Raw genomic sequence first — 18,041 nt, forward strand, 5'->3', positions numbered from 1 at the left:
ATAAATAAATAAATAACCATTGGCCACTGTATCTTGGTCAGTTTGGGAATTTGTCTGGCTAAAGGAGAAGGTGAAGTATATTCCAGATGTGGCATCATGAGTCTGCATGTTGATGCCATGCCGTGAGCAGTGTGTGTAAATCTCAGAAGTGGGGTCTGGGAATCAGGACATCTGGAGTGAGTCCTGCAGGGCTTGACAACAGACTGACTCTGTTACCTGGCTCGAGTCTCTTGGCCTCTTTGAACCTCTGTTTTCACATCTGGAAAGTGAGGAGTAAGGATTAGTTTCCCCTCCTGTCCCCAGCACTGATGGCTTGTTTGAATGGAGCCACAGCAAAGACTGGTGGCCTCTCCCACACAGGAAGGCCGGTCTTTCTGTTCCCTAGAGAGAATTGCTACCTGAATGGAGAGGCAGTTGGCCTGGCTTGTGCTCACAGACACAAGCCTCTGTTGGCCCCACTCCTGCAAGGAAAGGCAGTCCCTACCATACTGCGGAACGTCTTAGCCTCACGTCTGTCTGAGAGTGATCACAGGAAGTACTCAGACAGTAAGTTAGCAATTATGTTGAACGTTCTTGAGATGAGAGTCAAGACCACATGATCATAATCATCCCATTCCTTCTTGGCCCTCGTCTGTCCACCGTCCTGCTGGCTAAGATTGATCATGGCCAGCACTGCGGGAGGGTGTTAAGTGCTCTCTGCCTGTCTCATCCAGGGGGACTGACCCTCTGGCTGCAGAACCAGACCTAGATAGTAGGAAGTAGAACACCCAGACAGGAAAGAGAAATAATTAGAGCTCTCACTCTCTGGCCACGCACACGCTGTGTGACTGCAAGTCACTTGCTTTCCCTCTCTGTGCATGAACTTTTTGCTGACAACATCCTTGCAGGCTTTGCACACTTATTTATACATGTGGCTGAAAGCTGAGTTTTATAAGCTAGCTTGTGCTTATGTTTCATGGGACAATGAGATTTTTCTATTAGAGGCTTATAAAAGTCCCATTTATCCTATTAAAAAATGTGGTCGTGCCTTGTCAGTGGGCCAGATGGTCTGTCAGGTACCCTGTGCTCCATAACCTTGGCAGCTCAGAAAGCAAACAAGAAACTGGAAATAGCGTGCTGAGGTATTAAATGGTCTCTCTGAAAATAAAACCCAAGGTGAGGCTTCAAGTTTGGAGCCTGTCAGGGGAGGATGCAGAGAAGCTGCGGGGAAGGAAGTAGGCTCAGAAAGAAGACGGGCTTTAGAACGCAGGGTGGAAGCAGAGCATCCTGGGAATGGTGTGTCCTGCAGATCTGCCTGCCAGAAGGCCCCAGCTCTGCTAGAGCCCTGCTTGGGACAGGTGTGACATTTCAATTCCGGCTAAAATGATTGCCTGTCACAGAGGCTGGAAGTGGCAGAAACAAGTCATCGCCTGCTGTGTTACCGCTACGTGTTACCACGGGGGTACCATTTAATTAGGGCTTCCTCTGTGCGAGGCTCTGAGTTAGTGGCCATCTTTGAGGAGGAAGTGTGTGGTCACTCTGACCAGGCAGATTGAGAAGAAAGCTGCCCAGTGCTGACCAGGAAGCCCTGATTGGAGCCACAGGCATGGACAGTTTCCGCTGCCTCTCATTACAGGCTACACTGCTTGCTTCTGCCTCCTGTGGGACCCAGAGAAAATGGAGTTGGCTTCCAGGGGAGCGTGAGTCTGGTCCTCCTTTGGTTGGTTGAGGCACACGCTCCCTGTTCTCAGCTCCCCAGGCTGACCTGGAAACCTTGGGCTGCAGCTTTGCTGCAGTAAGTGGAAAAAAGCCCTTGCCACCCCACCTCCGTTCCCAGATTGTGGGAGGGAGAGGACGCCCCTGAAAGAGGGATGGTTGGGAAAGCATTGACATCTTGACATCACAGACCAAGCCCAGAGTGTGCAGGGGAATGTCAGAAAGAACCCGGGCCTGCCTGCCCTTGTTGCCATGGATATAGTTGAAATAGGAGGAGACATGTTTGAGAACGTTGATCTCTTTCATGTGTTTGCATGGCCGTTGGGAAATAGCCTCAGTCCCACAAGGCCAAGCGAAAAGCAAAGCCAAAACAAGAGCCTGGGCTAAAGCCCAGGGCTTCTGCCCAGTGTTCAGTGAGAACTGTTCCCTCTTCTCTCTGAAGATGTGGGTGTTCCACAGCACCTCGACTGCCGTTGTCTCCTACATTCCCAGAAATTCATTCAGCTCACTCTCTCTCTCTCTCTCTCTCCTCTCTCTCTCTCTCTCTCTCTCTCTCTCTCTCTCTCTCTCTCTCTCAACCTGTCCCTCCATTCCTGCCCCCCTCCCATGCATGTGAATACCTGCTAGAATGCACACTAGCATGTAAGCTATGCATGCTAGCCTAAGGGGTACAACAAGCAGGTGACTTAAGGGAGGGAGGAAGGACTGGTTTTGGCTCCTGGTTGGAGGGTGTACAGTCCATGGCTGGGAAGGAATGGCTGAGGGTGGCTCTGAGGAAGTGTAATGGCTTATTCACATCCTGGTAGATCAGGACACACACACACACACACACACACACACACACACACACACACAGGTACGTACATGCTCTCATGCATATGCACACACAGGGAGGCACTCACATGCATGGAATGGAGGGGCACAGAGAGAGAGAGAGAGAGGGAGAGAGAGAGAGAGAGAGAGAGAGAGAGAGAGAGCGCACAAGAGAGAGCGCTAAAACAAGTGGGTTGACAACCCAACACTCCCACGTCCATCACTTCCACTGAGGCCTCGCCTTGTAAAGGAAATACAGTGCTACCAGCTGAGGACCAGGGTTTCAGACCCATAAGCCAGTGGAGACATTTCATATGCACACCATAGCAGGGGCTGCCAGAATTGGGAAGGTTTTGCCATGGAAAGGGTTCTCAGCACTCATCTTTTTTCTGGAAACAAAAAAAGCTAGCAGTGTCTGAGTGGCATGGGACGATGGAGCCATGAGCACCGCTTGGATTCAGATGAATCTTGTGAATCATAAGATGTCAGGATCCCACCTCGGAGGGGTTCAGTTCACTTGACTGTGGGTAGGAGTTTGATGTCTGCTTTTTTTTCTTTTTCAATCGGGGTGAAAATATGTCATGTTTTGCCTGGGGAGGGCCTGAAGCTTCAGGCTGAAGATCAGAGCCCAGCAAGGCTGACCAGCCAGCCTGGCTCAGGCTCCGTTTCCACAGTCCTATGTCCTGGAAATACTGGCCTGGCTTCCTGGTTTGTGTCTATGGAAGACCACACTGGTATTGAGTGAGCTCTGTGTCTGCCTCAGTTCCTTATCCAGCCAGGCTCCCCTCTCCCCATTTAAAGCCACAGGTAGTGTCTAGGTTCCATTGGGCCTTTCATTAAAGCCTCAGACAGCCAGTATCCAAGCACTTCCTGTCCAGAGTACCTTCCTTAGACTTCAGAAAGGGAGCAGGACAGGGACAACTTACTACACAGTAGGGCGGGCACCCTGTGGGAGCATCCATCAGCCATCCTCTGATCACCACATTCCCTGGCACGGAGCTCTAGAAACGGGGAGACTTCAGCAGGGGAGGGAAGCCATGCTGTCCATGGCCTTAACTCCAAATAGAATAACAAAGTGTTTTGGACAGGGCAGGTGTCCCTTACATGCCACAGGTGCTCGCTGCCTTCTGCAGGGCCTCAGCTGGCGGCTGTCAAATGACGGCTTTCGTTGGACTCAGCAGAGAACATACAGTGAATCACAAGTCCTAACCCCCTCCCCCAGGGGGTGTAAACCTGCAGGTCTCAGGGATGGGCCTGAGAATGGGGGCGCCAGAGCATCCAGGCGGCTGTGAAAGAAATAGACTGCAGACCACCTTCTGAGACATGCTACTCCAGTTTGTTCTTCCAGAAGGATTCTGCAAAAGCCAATATACATGCTCGCTCGCTCGCTCGCTCTCTGGCGTGCGCTCTCTCTCTCTCTCTCTCTCTCTCTCTCTCTCTCTCTCTCTCTCTCTCCCTCCCTCCCTCCCTCCCTCCCTCCCTCCCTCCTTTTCACAGGCACACACACATGCACCAAAAAACAAAAACATCCAGCTGCCCTTCTAATCTGCAGCTATGGCCACCACGTGCATAGGTCGAGGCAGAGGATTTTTGGGGATGCCCTGGTTAATCAAATGCACTCGTCTTGTGGGGGCATGGCATAATCTGAGGCAGAGACCCATTGCTGGCATTTCCTGGTGAGCAAACTGAAAGGTGACGACTGCTTGTGCTCTGTGCTTACCACAACCACAGTTTGCAAACCTGACCCTCGAAAAGCGGTCTGTCTCTGGGGATGAAAGAATGCTACAGGGGCAGTTTATGCAGGTGGCGTTATCCATCTTGAAGCGCATTGTCCGTCTCACCCCTCCTCAGAGCTCTCTATACCCTTCATGTTTCCTCCATTCATCTGTGCTCTAACACATGCACAGAGGCCAACCTCAAAGGGCCATGAAAAAAAAAAAACACAAAAAAACAAAAAACAAAAACAAAAACCAGGGTTTTTGTTTGTTGTCCAGAGACTGCGGTTACCAAACAAAAACAGTAGAGGGCAGTGGTGAGTCTCCAGTCACAAAGCTGGCTGCAGCTGGACCTGCTTCCTTTTATTTCTTCCCTTGAGAGTTCTCCAGTTGAAGGTCCTCACGCTGTGGTGGGGGTAGGGTGCATTATGGGGAAGGGCATCGAGCCCTCGCACCTTCTGTCCACCAAGAGCCCTGCAGTGCCGTTGGTTGCCACGCCTCACTCCCTGCCTTCACTTCCCAGGGGCCAGACTCCTGATGGAGTTGGGAATGCTGACGGTGTCAGCTGCAACTGTATATGGCCAGTTTCACTGCCACGGCTGCTTGGGGGAAGCATCACAGGGTGGTGGGCAGTGGGGGAGCAGTGGGTCTCCAGTTCAAAGCCTGGATTCTTCTTTTTACTCTGACCCTTACTCGTCTGTCTCCTGTCTGAGTCATTTGCTTCATGTATGAGCAAAAACGAAAGAAGTTCGTGCTCGCTCTCTCTCTCTCTCTCTCTCTCTCTCTCTCTCTCTCTCTCTGTGTGTGTGTGTGTGTGTGTGTGTGTGTGTGTGTGTGTGTGTGTGTGTGTGTGTGACACCAGCGGCCAGGAACTGGTTTTCTGCTTCCACTGTGGGTTCTCAGGTCATCAGGCTTGGGAGTCAAGTGCTTTTACCTGCTGAGCCATCTTGCTGTCTGTGTGGGAGCCTCTGCTCTGTTTGTGAATGTGAAGGGGGCTCCCTGTCTTTCCATACCAGGAGCTCTAACAGAGTCCACTCTCAAAGAGACACAGCATCAGAGTGACAGCCATCCTAGGCCAGGAGCCAGTTCTGAGACTGCCTGGACTTCAAGTTCAGGATGGGGCATGTCTAAAATATAGAGTTGCTGCGTCTTCTCTCCAAGGTCAAGGCTATACCTTCATTTAGAAAAGGGAGACATCACTTAGTCTTTTGAACACCCTTACCTAGAAGAATCTCTACTCTTGGACTAAATGGCTTCAGAGACCTTTCCAAATCCTTAACACACATACACACACACACACACACACACACACACACACACACACACACACACACACACACCTGAGTAAAGGCTAAGGAGAGAGAGCACAGGAAGACAGTATTTTGACCTGTTTTGACATGGCCGTGTCTGCAGCAAGAGCCTGGCTCTGTGTGCTGCTAACTGGAGCCCCCATGGTGCTGAGTGCCAAAGCTTTCCTTCCTGTGGCACCATCATCTCCAAGGTGCAAAGCACTCTGTGAAGGTTAATTAATTTTCACAGCCCCTGTGGGAGGCTGGCAAGGTAAGTTATTGCTAACTGCATCTCACCTTTGAGTTTTTGCAAATGATCTTAGAAAAGTCTGCCAGCCCTAAGCCAGCGCTTACTCCAGTTAGAGTTTCTCCACTGCTCCTCCCTTCTCACAGATTCCATTCTTAGCACCCCATTTGTCTAATATCACAGAGAGAGAGAGAGAGAGAGAGAGAGGCATGCTCATACTCACAGAAATATATACACAGACACAGAGACACAGAGAAACACACAGGAATGACAGAAATGTGTACACATAGACATTCACACGTATATATGCATTCATCCACACTGACACACACACACACACACACACACACACACACACACACACACCACCGTGCGGGGGGGACCATTTGCCTCAGTCAGATATCTCAGGCGATAATTTACCCTCTGACATAGAATTGGGATTTCCATCCTGGCTTCCACACAACTCATTCTTGCAGATCCATCACTGCCCTTGCAGTGTGTGACAGTGGCTTCCCCTCACCTGTTGAAAAATCTGTCTTTCCTAGGCTCAGCCAGGAACTTCTTCCCCACCAGCAGAACAGATGATTCCCTCCACTTCTTTTTCTGGCCAGGTCACAGAGGGACTGCCAGCCAGAGCCCATGGAGAGATGATGGGATTTCTTCATGGTGCCTAGCTCTTCTTTATGGCCTGTCCTCTCTGCCCAGTGTGGGTTTGGGCTTGATGTTCTAAGATGCTGAGTCCCTAGGGGACCCAGTGAGCTTCAATCTAAATTGTTCCACTGTAAGAAAGACTTGGCCAGTGCCATAATGTCGGAGGTGACGTGCACTCTGCACATTTACTGTTTCAGCTGAGCCCCTCATCTCACCTCCCCCATGCATCCTCTTTCACCCCATATATATTGATGAGTGGTCTCCCTCCAGTTTCTTCTTGTCCCTGGTTGATGTTCAAAGAATCTGTGGAGTAGTGACTCTCAAAATGGAGGTCCCAGAGACTTTATCTAACTAGAATCTATCAACTGCATTGCATCTACTGCCTGTTCTAGCTTTTTCCACAGGCTTTAAAAAAAAAACCTCATTAACACGATGATTAATTGTAACAACTTCATTCTGGCTTTTCTGGTGTGATGTGACTTGGCCAAAGCCAGAGAACTTAAATCTCAGAACTAGACCTCCTAGTTGTTGATCTAATGAACTGTGAGGCTGGCACAGCCGTCTCAGCGGTTGGGTTCTCGCCTGAGCTATTGTGACGCCTTCCACAGCACTCTCCAGCCATCGCAGGGGGTTTGAGGGTGGTGTCAGTGCTCATGGCTGCTGCCCCGTCCTGTCCTTCACCTCCCCTGTCCTTCACCTCCCCTGTCCTTCTGCCTCAATCAGAACTCCTTCCTTTTTCCTGTCGGCTCTATTGCCTCTCCTCCGTCTCTCCCTCCACCAGAGAGTAGAGAAAGGGTAATTAGACATCCCTGGGGCTTGGGTATAGCAGGAGTGTCTCAGAAATGTCCAGCAGAAGAAGGGTGGTTGGCTAGTGAAGCCCTCGTGTTCCTGGTAGCTCAGAAGCATAAATAAAAGAAGGTACAAAGGACTGTTTTACAGCAATGTAAAATCCCATCCAGAAAGAAGATTCAGCTCTTGGGAGGGTGAAGTAGGAGGAGCGTCCTAAGCATGAGGCTAGCCTAGGCTACAGAGCAAGACCGTCTCAAAACAAGCAAATCATGCATAAGCAGGGATGAGCAGGGGTCCATACACAAAAATGCTTACAGCCTGCAGGAGCTCCCAAGATTGTAAATTGTAAATATATAAATCTTTATGTACCTAATAACACAGTGGTAATGGATACAGAAAGAAAGTTTCAGAAAAACAAAGAAACTTAGATTAAAAAAATACTTTTCAAAGCTGACAAACACTTCGGATCTGACACAAAAGTTAGGCAATGCAGTAAAAGCAAGCAGGACTTAAAAGGCGGGAAGCGTTTCAAATCATGGAGGAGCAAGCTGAAGAAATGAATGTAAAAATCATGTATCTTAAAAGGGGAATATGTATTCTTCTCACGGAAGTTATAAAAAATTACTAATGTTTTTGGCTATAGGTAAAAGGTTAATAGATTCCAAGCAGTAAACACTTTTCTGATGTATTCTATGACACTGTAAGACAAGAAGCTTGATAGTAAGGTACTTAGCCAGGACATGCAAAACATGGACTTAACTCCCCAGCGATCAACACACACACACATACACACACACACACACACACACACACACACACACACAAACCCAAACACCACACAAACACAAACACACAGACACAGACACACACACACACACACACACACCACACAAACACAAACACTACACACACACACAAACACAAACACAACACACACACACACACAGAGAGAGAGAGAGAGAGAGAGAGAGAGAGAGAGAGAGAGAGAAGTTTGGCAGGGGTAGGTGGTAGCTAACAAGGGGAGGCGTTGAAAGTAATCAAAACGCATTACATACATGAAATTGTCAAAGAGGTGAATTTAATTATTAAAAAATCTCTCAAATAAACTAAATCATTAAAACAAGCATCATGGATAATTTAGCTTCTATTCCGAGCAGCAGAAGCTAAATCCAGGGTGTCAATAAAACACAGAAGGTCACTGAGGACACTGGACTGCCAAGTGGGATCCCTGAACATCAGGCTGATAAAACATGGAGTCTAACAGGATGACAAGGGGTATTCTCCTGTGTCCAGAACACAGAGGCGGAGGCTAAAGAGATTGAATGAACTCTCTTTAAAGGGAAAAACACCACGCAGAATGTAGATGTTCCAGCTGATGAAGTCCATCAGTGGTGATGCAGCTGTCAAGCAAAGCTCATGCGGGTTTTCAGCTGCGTGAATAGATGTGCGCACCTTCTCGTACGAGAGCGGCAATGATCAGCTCCACTCTGCACAAGTCGCAGGAGTACCCTGGGCCATGGGTTTTGGGCTCCAGGAGCCCGAGGTCTGTTCAAAGAAAGCTGGGAGTGGGGGTGGGGCTTGCAAAACATAGAAGAGAGGAGGGTGTGGCCTGATCCAGGGCACCCCCTTGAACTTGAAGCTGTCTTAAAATTTATGGAGACCTTTTGTGCTGAAGAGCACAGTCATGGGAACACAAATCTTCATGACTCAGAATATTCCAAGGATGACAGAACTGCTCAGGAAAGAAAAAAAGAAAAGACATCCAGTTCCCAGTCACAGAAAGCGTCCTAACCGACTTGCTGTCAATAGAGGCAAGGGTTATCTTTTAAAGATTTATTATTTTACTTGTGAACGTGTGCACGCACATATATGTCGTGTTCATACAGAAACTCTAGACGATGGGACCTGGATCCCCCCAGAACGGGAGGGATAGGTTGCTCTGAAACATCTGGCATTGTCGCCGGTCCCTGAAAATGCTGAGTCATCTCTATAACCCCATGGCAGGTTTTAACTCAAGCTAAAAAAGAAAAAAAAAAAGGTTTGGATGAGGCAAAGCTTCCAATCCTTTAATTCTTCAAGCCATCGGAACCTAGTGTTGTTCACTATGGTTTGTTAGCTTCTGAGTTGATCTCCAATCCGTAAAGTGGGCTTTCAGCATTAATCTCTTTAGTCCAAGAGGTTATGGGTAATATAAAGGTTTGAGTGTCTATAATTTAACAGAGACTGAGTCCCCCAGTGAAACCCACATAGAGGGGGACGACGTAAAATCCCATGTAAGATGGACAGATGAAGGCACACGGGGTCCCAGGAGTTCAGAGTGTCATCGAGGTTGGAAAGGTGGGCGGGTCCTCAGAGAACACTTCAAAGTCTCTCTTACTCTGAAGTATGGTGCACCTGCCTGGGCTCCTGCATGACGCATGCACAAGTCTTTTTGGAGTGTCCCGGTCATCGCTGCACTCACAGCTACTGTGGAGTCCCCACAGGTACACACAACTCATCTCTGACGCTCCTGCTATGCCCAGCCGGAGCCTCTGACAGACTCGGGTGGGAGCTTTTATCAAGTAAGCCTTCTCTTCCTCTCCTCCAAGCCCAGGCCCTCCATCCTTGAAAGCAAACACTTCCTCCTCTCTGCCCTGCAGCTCCTGCTCCCAATTACAAGAATAAATAAGTCCATGTGTTTATTAGGGCCCTGTGGTGCTGGGTGCTTTGGGCATTCACTTTGGTCCATGCAGACAGTGCTGGAAAACCTGTTAGGGCGGGAGCCACCTGGGAGGACACCTGAGCATTTGCTCAAGGTCACACTGAGGAGACAAGCCTGTTCTGGAATCAGAGTCCTCTGACTCTTGAGCAGGCTTAGTGATACTTTCTTGAAAATAGCACCTTTATGCTCCCATTCCAGGGACCTTCTGTGTTTATGACCCAGGAAGGTCATGTTTTAGACCTGCAGAATCTCCCAGGAGCCTTGACTCCACAGAGAAGTCTGGATGAGTACCAACACCACTGGTACCCATTAAGGGCTTCTTAGTCCAATAGCTTTTGCAAGTGAGGGGTAGCATTGAGCACTAGTCAGAGACCATGTCTGCTTTCATTTCAGTTCTCGTATGACGGCTTCTAAAACGAGTTCTTTCACGACAAGCAAGCTGTCCCTGAGCATGGAACAACATCAAGAGTATTAATTTAATCAAGCAAAACTTAGAGCAAAATTAATATAACACACTTAATGGTGTCATAGAATTAATGCTTGGCATGGCTGTTAGGCATAGATGGTAAACAGCTTATACGAATGACTCTAATTAGAATTAGAGCAGAGCCAAATCAATTTTTAAGTTGCTCTCATCCCGTTTTATTGCTTCTCCAGTATTTATGTAGTTGCATTTGGCTGCCCAAAGTTTTACTTGGTATCACTTTCCACCCAGCATCTGGGCTTTTTCAAGCGGGCAAAGGTAATTCAGGGCTGAAGAGACCCCCACCTTGCTTCCTTTGAACCACACCTACTCCTGACCTTGAGGTGTCCTTATCGCACAACGTGGTCTTTTTCTTCTCACTTTGCCTCCATGGCTTTCTTTCTATCGTGATGGGTTAGCTAAGAGGGAAAAGTAACAAGCTCTCATACCTGTCATTTACAAGAAGGGATGTCTTACTGTTCGCCCAAAGGAACCTTTACATTCCCTGGATGCTGAGCAGATTCATAGACAAGCCCTGAAATCTGGAATGGCTGGCATCTTCTGCTAAAAACAACCTGAAGCCACTGTGCCATTGCGTCAAGTTTCTGCCCTTTGTGAGAGAGCAGTGAGTCTGAGATGCTGTCCCTGACCATGACTCTCAAGCCAGTATTCTGTCAGGGCCCAGTGCATGGTCTCTCAAGATCTGGAAGAATGCCAGCCGAAATGGCTCATCCGTGTTGCTTAGTGTATACATGTGGTGAAGTCTGCTCCCTGCAGAGGAGGAAAGGACAGTGACTAGGCCATGGCAAGGCCTAGAACAGTAATGGAAGCCTGACCTTAGATGGGAGGACCATGTAGTCATGGGATGAGGGTGAAATGCTGAGGGCTCAGGGGAACAGTTACAGTCCTATTCTTTACATTTTGTCCAGGTATCTTCCCTGTACTTCTTAGAGCTGATGGCCAGGCTGCTTCCTTTCTTAGTATCATGCCCGTCCATGAAGGTCAGAGTGGCCTTGCCATCTTGGAGTTTAGTGTGGCAAGTGACTCCGTGTGTGTGTGTGTGTGTGTGTGTGTGTGTGTGTGTGGTTGTTGTTGTTGTTGTTGAGAATCACATCATCGAGCTGGAGTTCTTTCTACAAGAGGGGGAAAGGACAGGAAGTGGGGGACCAAGGGAGGTTCTCCATGCATGGCCAGAGAAAATGGTGTCATCTTGGGCTTGGAGGGAGCTCTGCTGGGGAAGTGCTTGCCTTGAAAATACCAGGACCTGAGCTCCATCCTCAGAAACTACATTAGAAAGAGGGTGGGGGGAGGATGGAAGGAGGGAGGGAGGGACGGAGGGACGGAGGGATGGAGGAATGGAGGAATGGAGGGAAAGGGAAAATCCAGGTATAGTGGCCTGTGCTTATCTCTCTATTCACTCCACGCCCCGTGGGCTCTCATGCTGCAGACAGGATGCTGAGAGACGGAGCAGGAATAGGTCACCTCAGTGTCATTACTAGCCATTAACCAGCACCACCAGCCTCCTACTGTGCATCTCTGACCCCATGCTCAGGATACCATGAGACTCCTTCCTTTACAGAAGACCATCATTCTCAGGAAATCTTTGAGAAAGGCATGGACTTAAGCTCACAGTTGCAATAGGGCCAGTGTCAGGGTTGGTATAGAAAAGCAGAGAAAGCACCCAAAGTGGAAATGGAATACACCACCATGCTGAGCAGGAAGGAACCCCTACAGGCTGCAATTTCAGACTGTCTGCCTGTGGGAGACCAGGGTTCAGTGCCGGAGTAAAGCAGAGTCAAGGAAGAGATATGGGGCACATCTACACTGGGAAGCTCCCGGGTGGTCTGGCAGTGATCTGGAAGACAGAAGGCTCACGATACCTTTTCATAACCACAGTCTGTGCAGCCGGCCTCTGTGAGCTGCAGCCTTGCCTAGTTAGTCAGCCTTGAAGGACTGATCCTGAATCCTTGGCTGGCCTGACTTAGGCAATCCCTCAACCATCCATGGTCCTGGGATCTCAGCTCCAGGAACTACGGCTGTTGGGTAAGTAGATCTTGGGAGGACCCCGTCAGCTTCTTCTTTTGTCCCTTCAGGAAAATCGCTGCTTATGATGAAGAAATTCAGCATCTCTATGAGGAGATGGAACAGCAGATCAAAAGCGAAAGGGAACAGTTCCTCCTAAAAGTGAGTGTTCACCCCAGGGCCTGGTGCTGGGGACAGCTATCTGGTAGACCTGCCTACTCTGAGCACCTTTCTCTAGTAAGATCCTAGCTCCTCCTTATGACCTTCCTTTCCTGCTTTAGTGTTCAAGGCACTTAACACCTTCAAGCAAATTGTGTGTGTGTGTGTGTTTGTATGTGATATATATATATATATATATACACATATATATATATATGTATGTATATATATATAATATTATATTGTCTGTTTCCTCCTCCTAACATATAAGTTTATTTGTTTACTAATCCCACCTCCATTTCTTGAACATGCCCGACTGTAGGAGGTGCCCAAGGGTGTTTGCTCAATGTGTGAGTGAACCTGTGAATGCATGGAGGTGTGGGTGGATGGACTGACGGGAAGGAATGGGCAAAAGAGGGGAGAAAAGGAGGGAGGGAGCCAGGAAGGAGAAGGGAATAATGGATGGATAGAATGGGTGGGTGGGGGTAGGTAGATGGATGGATAAAAAAGATAAATGGATGGGTTTTTGTTGGATAGATTGGAGAGAAGGAGAAGAAAGGGTGAGAAAGAGAAGACAATAGGAAAAGGAAGAAGGAAAGAAGCAAGCAAGGAAGGAAAGAAATGTGTGATGGATAAATTATAGAGCATACCTCTGTAACTTAAAGGAACCTGGACATTGGGTGTCACTCAAGCTGACACATGTACCTAGATAGCAGGCCCATCAAGACATACCAGCCCATCTTGTTCCCTAAATAGCAGTTCCAAAGGAGACAGTGATGAGAGATGAGGCTGCTGACCCTTTCCTCTTAAAACCTGAACAATACAAGATAGCCCCATCTCTATCATCCTCAGCACCATGTGAAGCTTGTACCTCTGTTTCTGGTATACCCCTATTCTTTGTGTACCCCTGTTCCTAGCGCATGCCTGTTGCTAGTATGTTCCTGTTCCCAGGGTACCTCTGCTCTGTTGCAGCCATGTTCCTCGTATACCCCTGCTCCTAGAACACCCTGGTTCCTAGTGCACCCCTGTTCCCAACACACCCCTGTCCTCAGCTTGTTTCTATTCCCAGAGCACACTTTCCTGGTGTGTTCCTGGTTTGCCTCTGTTCCCAATGTCTCCCTGTTCTGGCACACCCCCATTCCTGGTGAACCCCAGTTATCAGACCTCTGAATCTTTGCCTTTTCAGCCCTTGTTATCTTAGGAGGTGAGGACTGGCCAGGAGCCTCTCCTCTACCAAAGTCTAAGCAAGATCTGTTCCCGTGCATTCCACTTTTTAAAAAAGATTCAGGAAACTCCGTTCTCCCTTCTACTGTCTGCCCTACTCTGAGCTTTTAGCAGGAGGCTGCCGGTCTTGGCTGCTGCCTCTCTGTGCTTAGCCCAGGCTATTGTCTCGGGCTCTACCCTTGATCCAGATTTCAATTTCGAATGCTTTGGATTATCCACATCGCTGCTCCACTTAACATCACAGACATTCACGCTGCAGGGAAATCAGAATGCCTTCCAGAAATATCTGGCCAGAGCCTCCCCTGGAGGCTTGCTGCTATTCCAGACCACCCCATTTGTCCTTCAGTGCTTCAAGCCCTTCTGGTTCTTCCAGCATTGAGAGAAACTTGGATGCGGATGTGGCAAATGGAATCCACACACATCCATCAGCAGATCTAACATAGCTCCCAACAACGGCAGTTCCACAATCCGCAATAGAAAAGTCACCTCCCTCATCCCTATGACAGACTGCACAGAGGAAACAAGCTCGGGGGACGTGTTGTCCCCTCTGCCTGGGTCATGCCTGTAACTAAAGTGTGCTTCCGACAACAAAAGGTGGGCACAGGCGTGGGGGCTGAGAGTGAGCAGAAGTTGAAGGAAAAGGAATTAAGGGAGCAGTTAGCATCATTTCAGATGACCTGACTGTGCAATGGTGTCCCCTCACGCGTTCTCTTTCTCGGTTCTACGTGTCCAGCTCAGAGAGCTCAGTGCTCACACTTGAGCTTCTGCTGTGAACAAAAAGACTCCAAGGATAACTTTGGCAGCACCACTAAGCCTTTAGATACAGAACTCACTGGTCCCAGAGTTAGGATAAGAATGATAGCATCTGTGACATCAGAGAAAAGGCCCGATCCTCTGACCGCCGTTTGGATGCTGGCTGTACCTATATCAGTACATTTGCCCATGAAAAAAAGTGTGCACTCATTTGCACACCCCTTCCTCCAGATTGGGGGCTGCCCTTCAATGCTGTCCTAACAGGATTAACAGCATACTCCACGAGACCGGTGGGGCCGAGTGCCTCGGCACGGGATTCAGAAATCACTTGCGGTTCCAGCCTTCTTCATGAGGTGCTTGCCCCATGTGCAGTGGCCGAGAGAACTAAGTAAGTCTCTTGCAACTGACTGTCTTCAAACAAAGATGGGGGCAGAGACTGTCTGAGTAGACCCCGTGTGGGCCGGTACACAGGGTTCAGGTGTCCATGGGCATATGTCTTCCTGTACCACCTCAGCTCTGTCATCTGGACATGAGCAGGGGAGCCAGTAGCATCACCAGAAGACACATGCACCTTTGAATAAGGCAAGAACAACTGTAGCCAAGACCCTGCAGTCACTCAGTGCAGCATCTCACAGCTGGTCCCATCTCGTGCACATTTCTCTATCATTGGCTATTCAGGGCCGCCGGTAGCTCCTGATGTGAGGTTTTTCTAGTATATTCAATAGCTTGTCTCTACCTTGACGTAGTGGAGCGCTGTTGGGGGTTTATATGAGGGGGGAGTAGTTGTATTCTATTCTTTAGAAATCCAGAAAAAAAAATGAAACAACTTAGCTGAACAGTGCAGGGACTCAAACCCAAGTTTCCTGGTGCAAATCCTAGAAGTCTTCCACCCAGGCCACCTCTGCTGGGAATGGCAGGCCTCGGAAACCCTGCACTATCTGTGACACTACAACCAGACACCATCAGATACGTATCCTCGGGCCTTAGCAGCTCAAGGTAGAAAAGCCCAGGCCAGGGTGTGAAGGGAAGAGCATGTTGAGTGCAGGGCACAGACATCATGAGGGGTGTGGCCCCGGAGCCCTGAATCATGGCGGATGATCAATGAGGGCTCAGATCCTCCAGGAGGCTGACGTAGTACACTGTGCCCGGAGCTGGTATGGCTTAAGGGAGCAGTGACTGTTTGTTCTGTATGAAATAGAAACTCCAAATCGGAGGCTGTCTTACATAGTTACAGATGGATGGCTGGTCAGTGAGTCACACTCAGGCTCCTCTTCTCCCTGTACCGCTCCACCAGTGGCTGCCCTTTTTTGGATGGGAAAGCACAGGAGGACACTGCCACAGAACGTGGTCACCTTCACAGTTTTCTAGCATGTTTTGGAGCACTAAGGTGGTCTTGTGGATCCTCACTGGGAGAGTAAGTGGGTCACTGAAGTCTGAGGTTTCAGGGGAAGGGTCTTAACGTGAAAGGGGATCTGTGGCCCAGCTGGTGAGTTCAGAGCGTGCTTACAAGACTGGGCACTTAGGGGTGCTGGGTGTGGGACCCGCTGTCTTCTTCTCTGGTTTGGCAGGACACAGAGAGATTCCAGGCTCGCAGCCGGGAGCTGGAAAAGAAGCTGAGCGCCAAGGAGCAGGAGCTGGAGCGGCTCAATCAGAAGCAGAGGAGGGTAGGTTACTGCGGAGACCGTGTGGGCCCTCATCTCTTCCAGTTCATCTTGCCGCTGCCTCACGCCCTGCACCAGGCGCTCACAGATCCTTAACTTGCCCTGAGGAGGCCTCTGTGTCTGCATGCAACTTCATTTAAAGTCCCCCCAAGGCGGATGTATCTACACATGCATGTAATTGAGTCACTGGGGAGACCGAGGCAGGAGGATTGTGAGTTCCAGGACAGCCTTGTGGATGGAGTTCAAAGTGCAGGCTGGGCTTTATAATGAGACCCTGTCTCAAAATGCTAAAAGCATCTTTACATATTTTAAAATTTCAATGTACAGAAAAAACCACAGATGACCCCAGAGAAAGCCACAGTGGGATGTCTAGCTTAGGGATGTCCCTATAATCCCTGTGAATCATCCAACCCCTAGGGATCCGAAGACCACATCACATAATTATACCCAAAGGTAATGATGGCCACTAAACCTTGGAGTTGGCATAGGCGTCCTGCAGAAGATTCTTGTATAGTCACTGATGTTTCAGGGGACATGCGGACATATTTGTCCTCTTCTGCATAGCTGTAGACACCCCACAGCTAGAAAAGGTTCTTCAAAGAACAGCCCGAATGCCTGGATGGAGTGCGTTGACTGCCTCTGGGACAAGGGTTAGATGCAAACACTGATCACTCGGCTCTCAGTGCTAGAGCGGAGAACCAGACTGTGTGGTGTGTTCTGCAGGGCAGCAGTTGTGCCTGGAGCTAAGGACATCTGGCTCATGGTACCATGTTGCCAGGTCAAGCGCCTTGCTCGGCAGTCTCCTCGGTAAAGCAAGGGCTCAGGGAGGAGAAAGGCCATGGTAGCACTGGCCTCCAGTCTCAGTTCGCCTGTTCCTGGAAGGAATCCAGCTCCAGACAGACCCAGACACTTGGCTTACCTTGGAGTAGAGAAGCTTATTTGTAACATGTGCGACCGGCTGGTTAAGGCTGGGGCCGCTCCTCCTGATGATGGCTAAACTTCCGGTCTAAACGTCTAGAGGTTGCGAACCCTGGGAACTGCCTGCCGCCTTTCCATTCTCTGTTTACAGCAGCCTTGCCTCACTCCTCCTAAGCTCCCTCTCCGACATGCATTAAATTCATAGCAATTAAATTTATCCCTCAAATGAATGATCCCTCACTCCATTTAATTACTGCACGCTTGCCTGATAACACAGGAGCCTCGTGAGAGGCTCACGGCATTCCTTGTTGCTGCCTTTCTCTCCTCACTGGCCACATTCATGCAACTAAATTTATTATGATCTATTTGCCTTGGTGTGCTGCCTTGTCTGGTGAGAATTGGAAGCTCCACAAAGCCTACTCACCAGCCAAGAAGAGCTGAAGTTCTCAAAATCCACATTTTTAAAGTCACTTTAGGGATGCAGGGAAAGGCATAGGGTCTGTTTGACCTGGTTTGGTACTCTCCAAGGTCAAGAATCTCCGAGGTCAGAGGCAGTCAAGCAAAGCTGTCTCTTAGATGAATGAAACTGGGCTCCTGTGGCTGAGAGAAAAATGGGAATGAATATAGTCCCTATCCGTGATCGCCACAGGGAAGGTGGCGTTAAGATGAACAGCCACTTCGCTGCTCTCTGACCCCATCAGGAATCAAGGCAAAGACATTGGCTTGGAGGACAAAAGGGACTTAGATAAGGCCTCCAGCCCATGGTGCCTTTGTGAGGGAAGACGCAGGTAACGAGTGGAAATTTCACTACTGACAATCCTACAGAACGAGGCCACCCCAGGCCTGTCTAGCAGTCCCAGGTGGAGACAGGAAGGGCAGACTGTGCTATGAAAGTCACTCCTGACTGCAGAAATGTATGTGGGAGTGTCGGAGCAAAGCAG

General features: G+C 49.1%; 1 protein-coding gene across 4 annotated transcripts in view; it reads left to right on the top strand.

Moving 5' to 3' along the window:
* Cracr2a (calcium release activated channel regulator 2A) overlaps nucleotides 1-18,041 on the top strand; it is a 113,680-nt gene that overhangs the window by 53,715 nt on the left and 41,924 nt on the right. For all 4 annotated transcript variants that reach the window (XR_005503914.2, XM_063286981.1, XM_006237508.5 and 1 more), the window contains 2 exons: nucleotides 12,457-12,547; nucleotides 16,090-16,185. Coding sequence is in view for 3 of the 4 variants with exons in the window: in XM_063286981.1 (XP_063143051.1) it covers nucleotides 12,457-12,547; nucleotides 16,090-16,185 (187 nt within the window). In the remaining variant the exon portion in view is untranslated. The remainder of the gene's footprint in view (nucleotides 1-12,456; nucleotides 12,548-16,089; nucleotides 16,186-18,041) is intronic.

Source organism: Rattus norvegicus, chromosome 4, assembly GCF_036323735.1.
Source record: "Rattus norvegicus strain BN/NHsdMcwi chromosome 4, GRCr8, whole genome shotgun sequence".
NCBI lineage: Eukaryota > Metazoa > Chordata > Mammalia > Rodentia > Muridae > Rattus > Rattus norvegicus.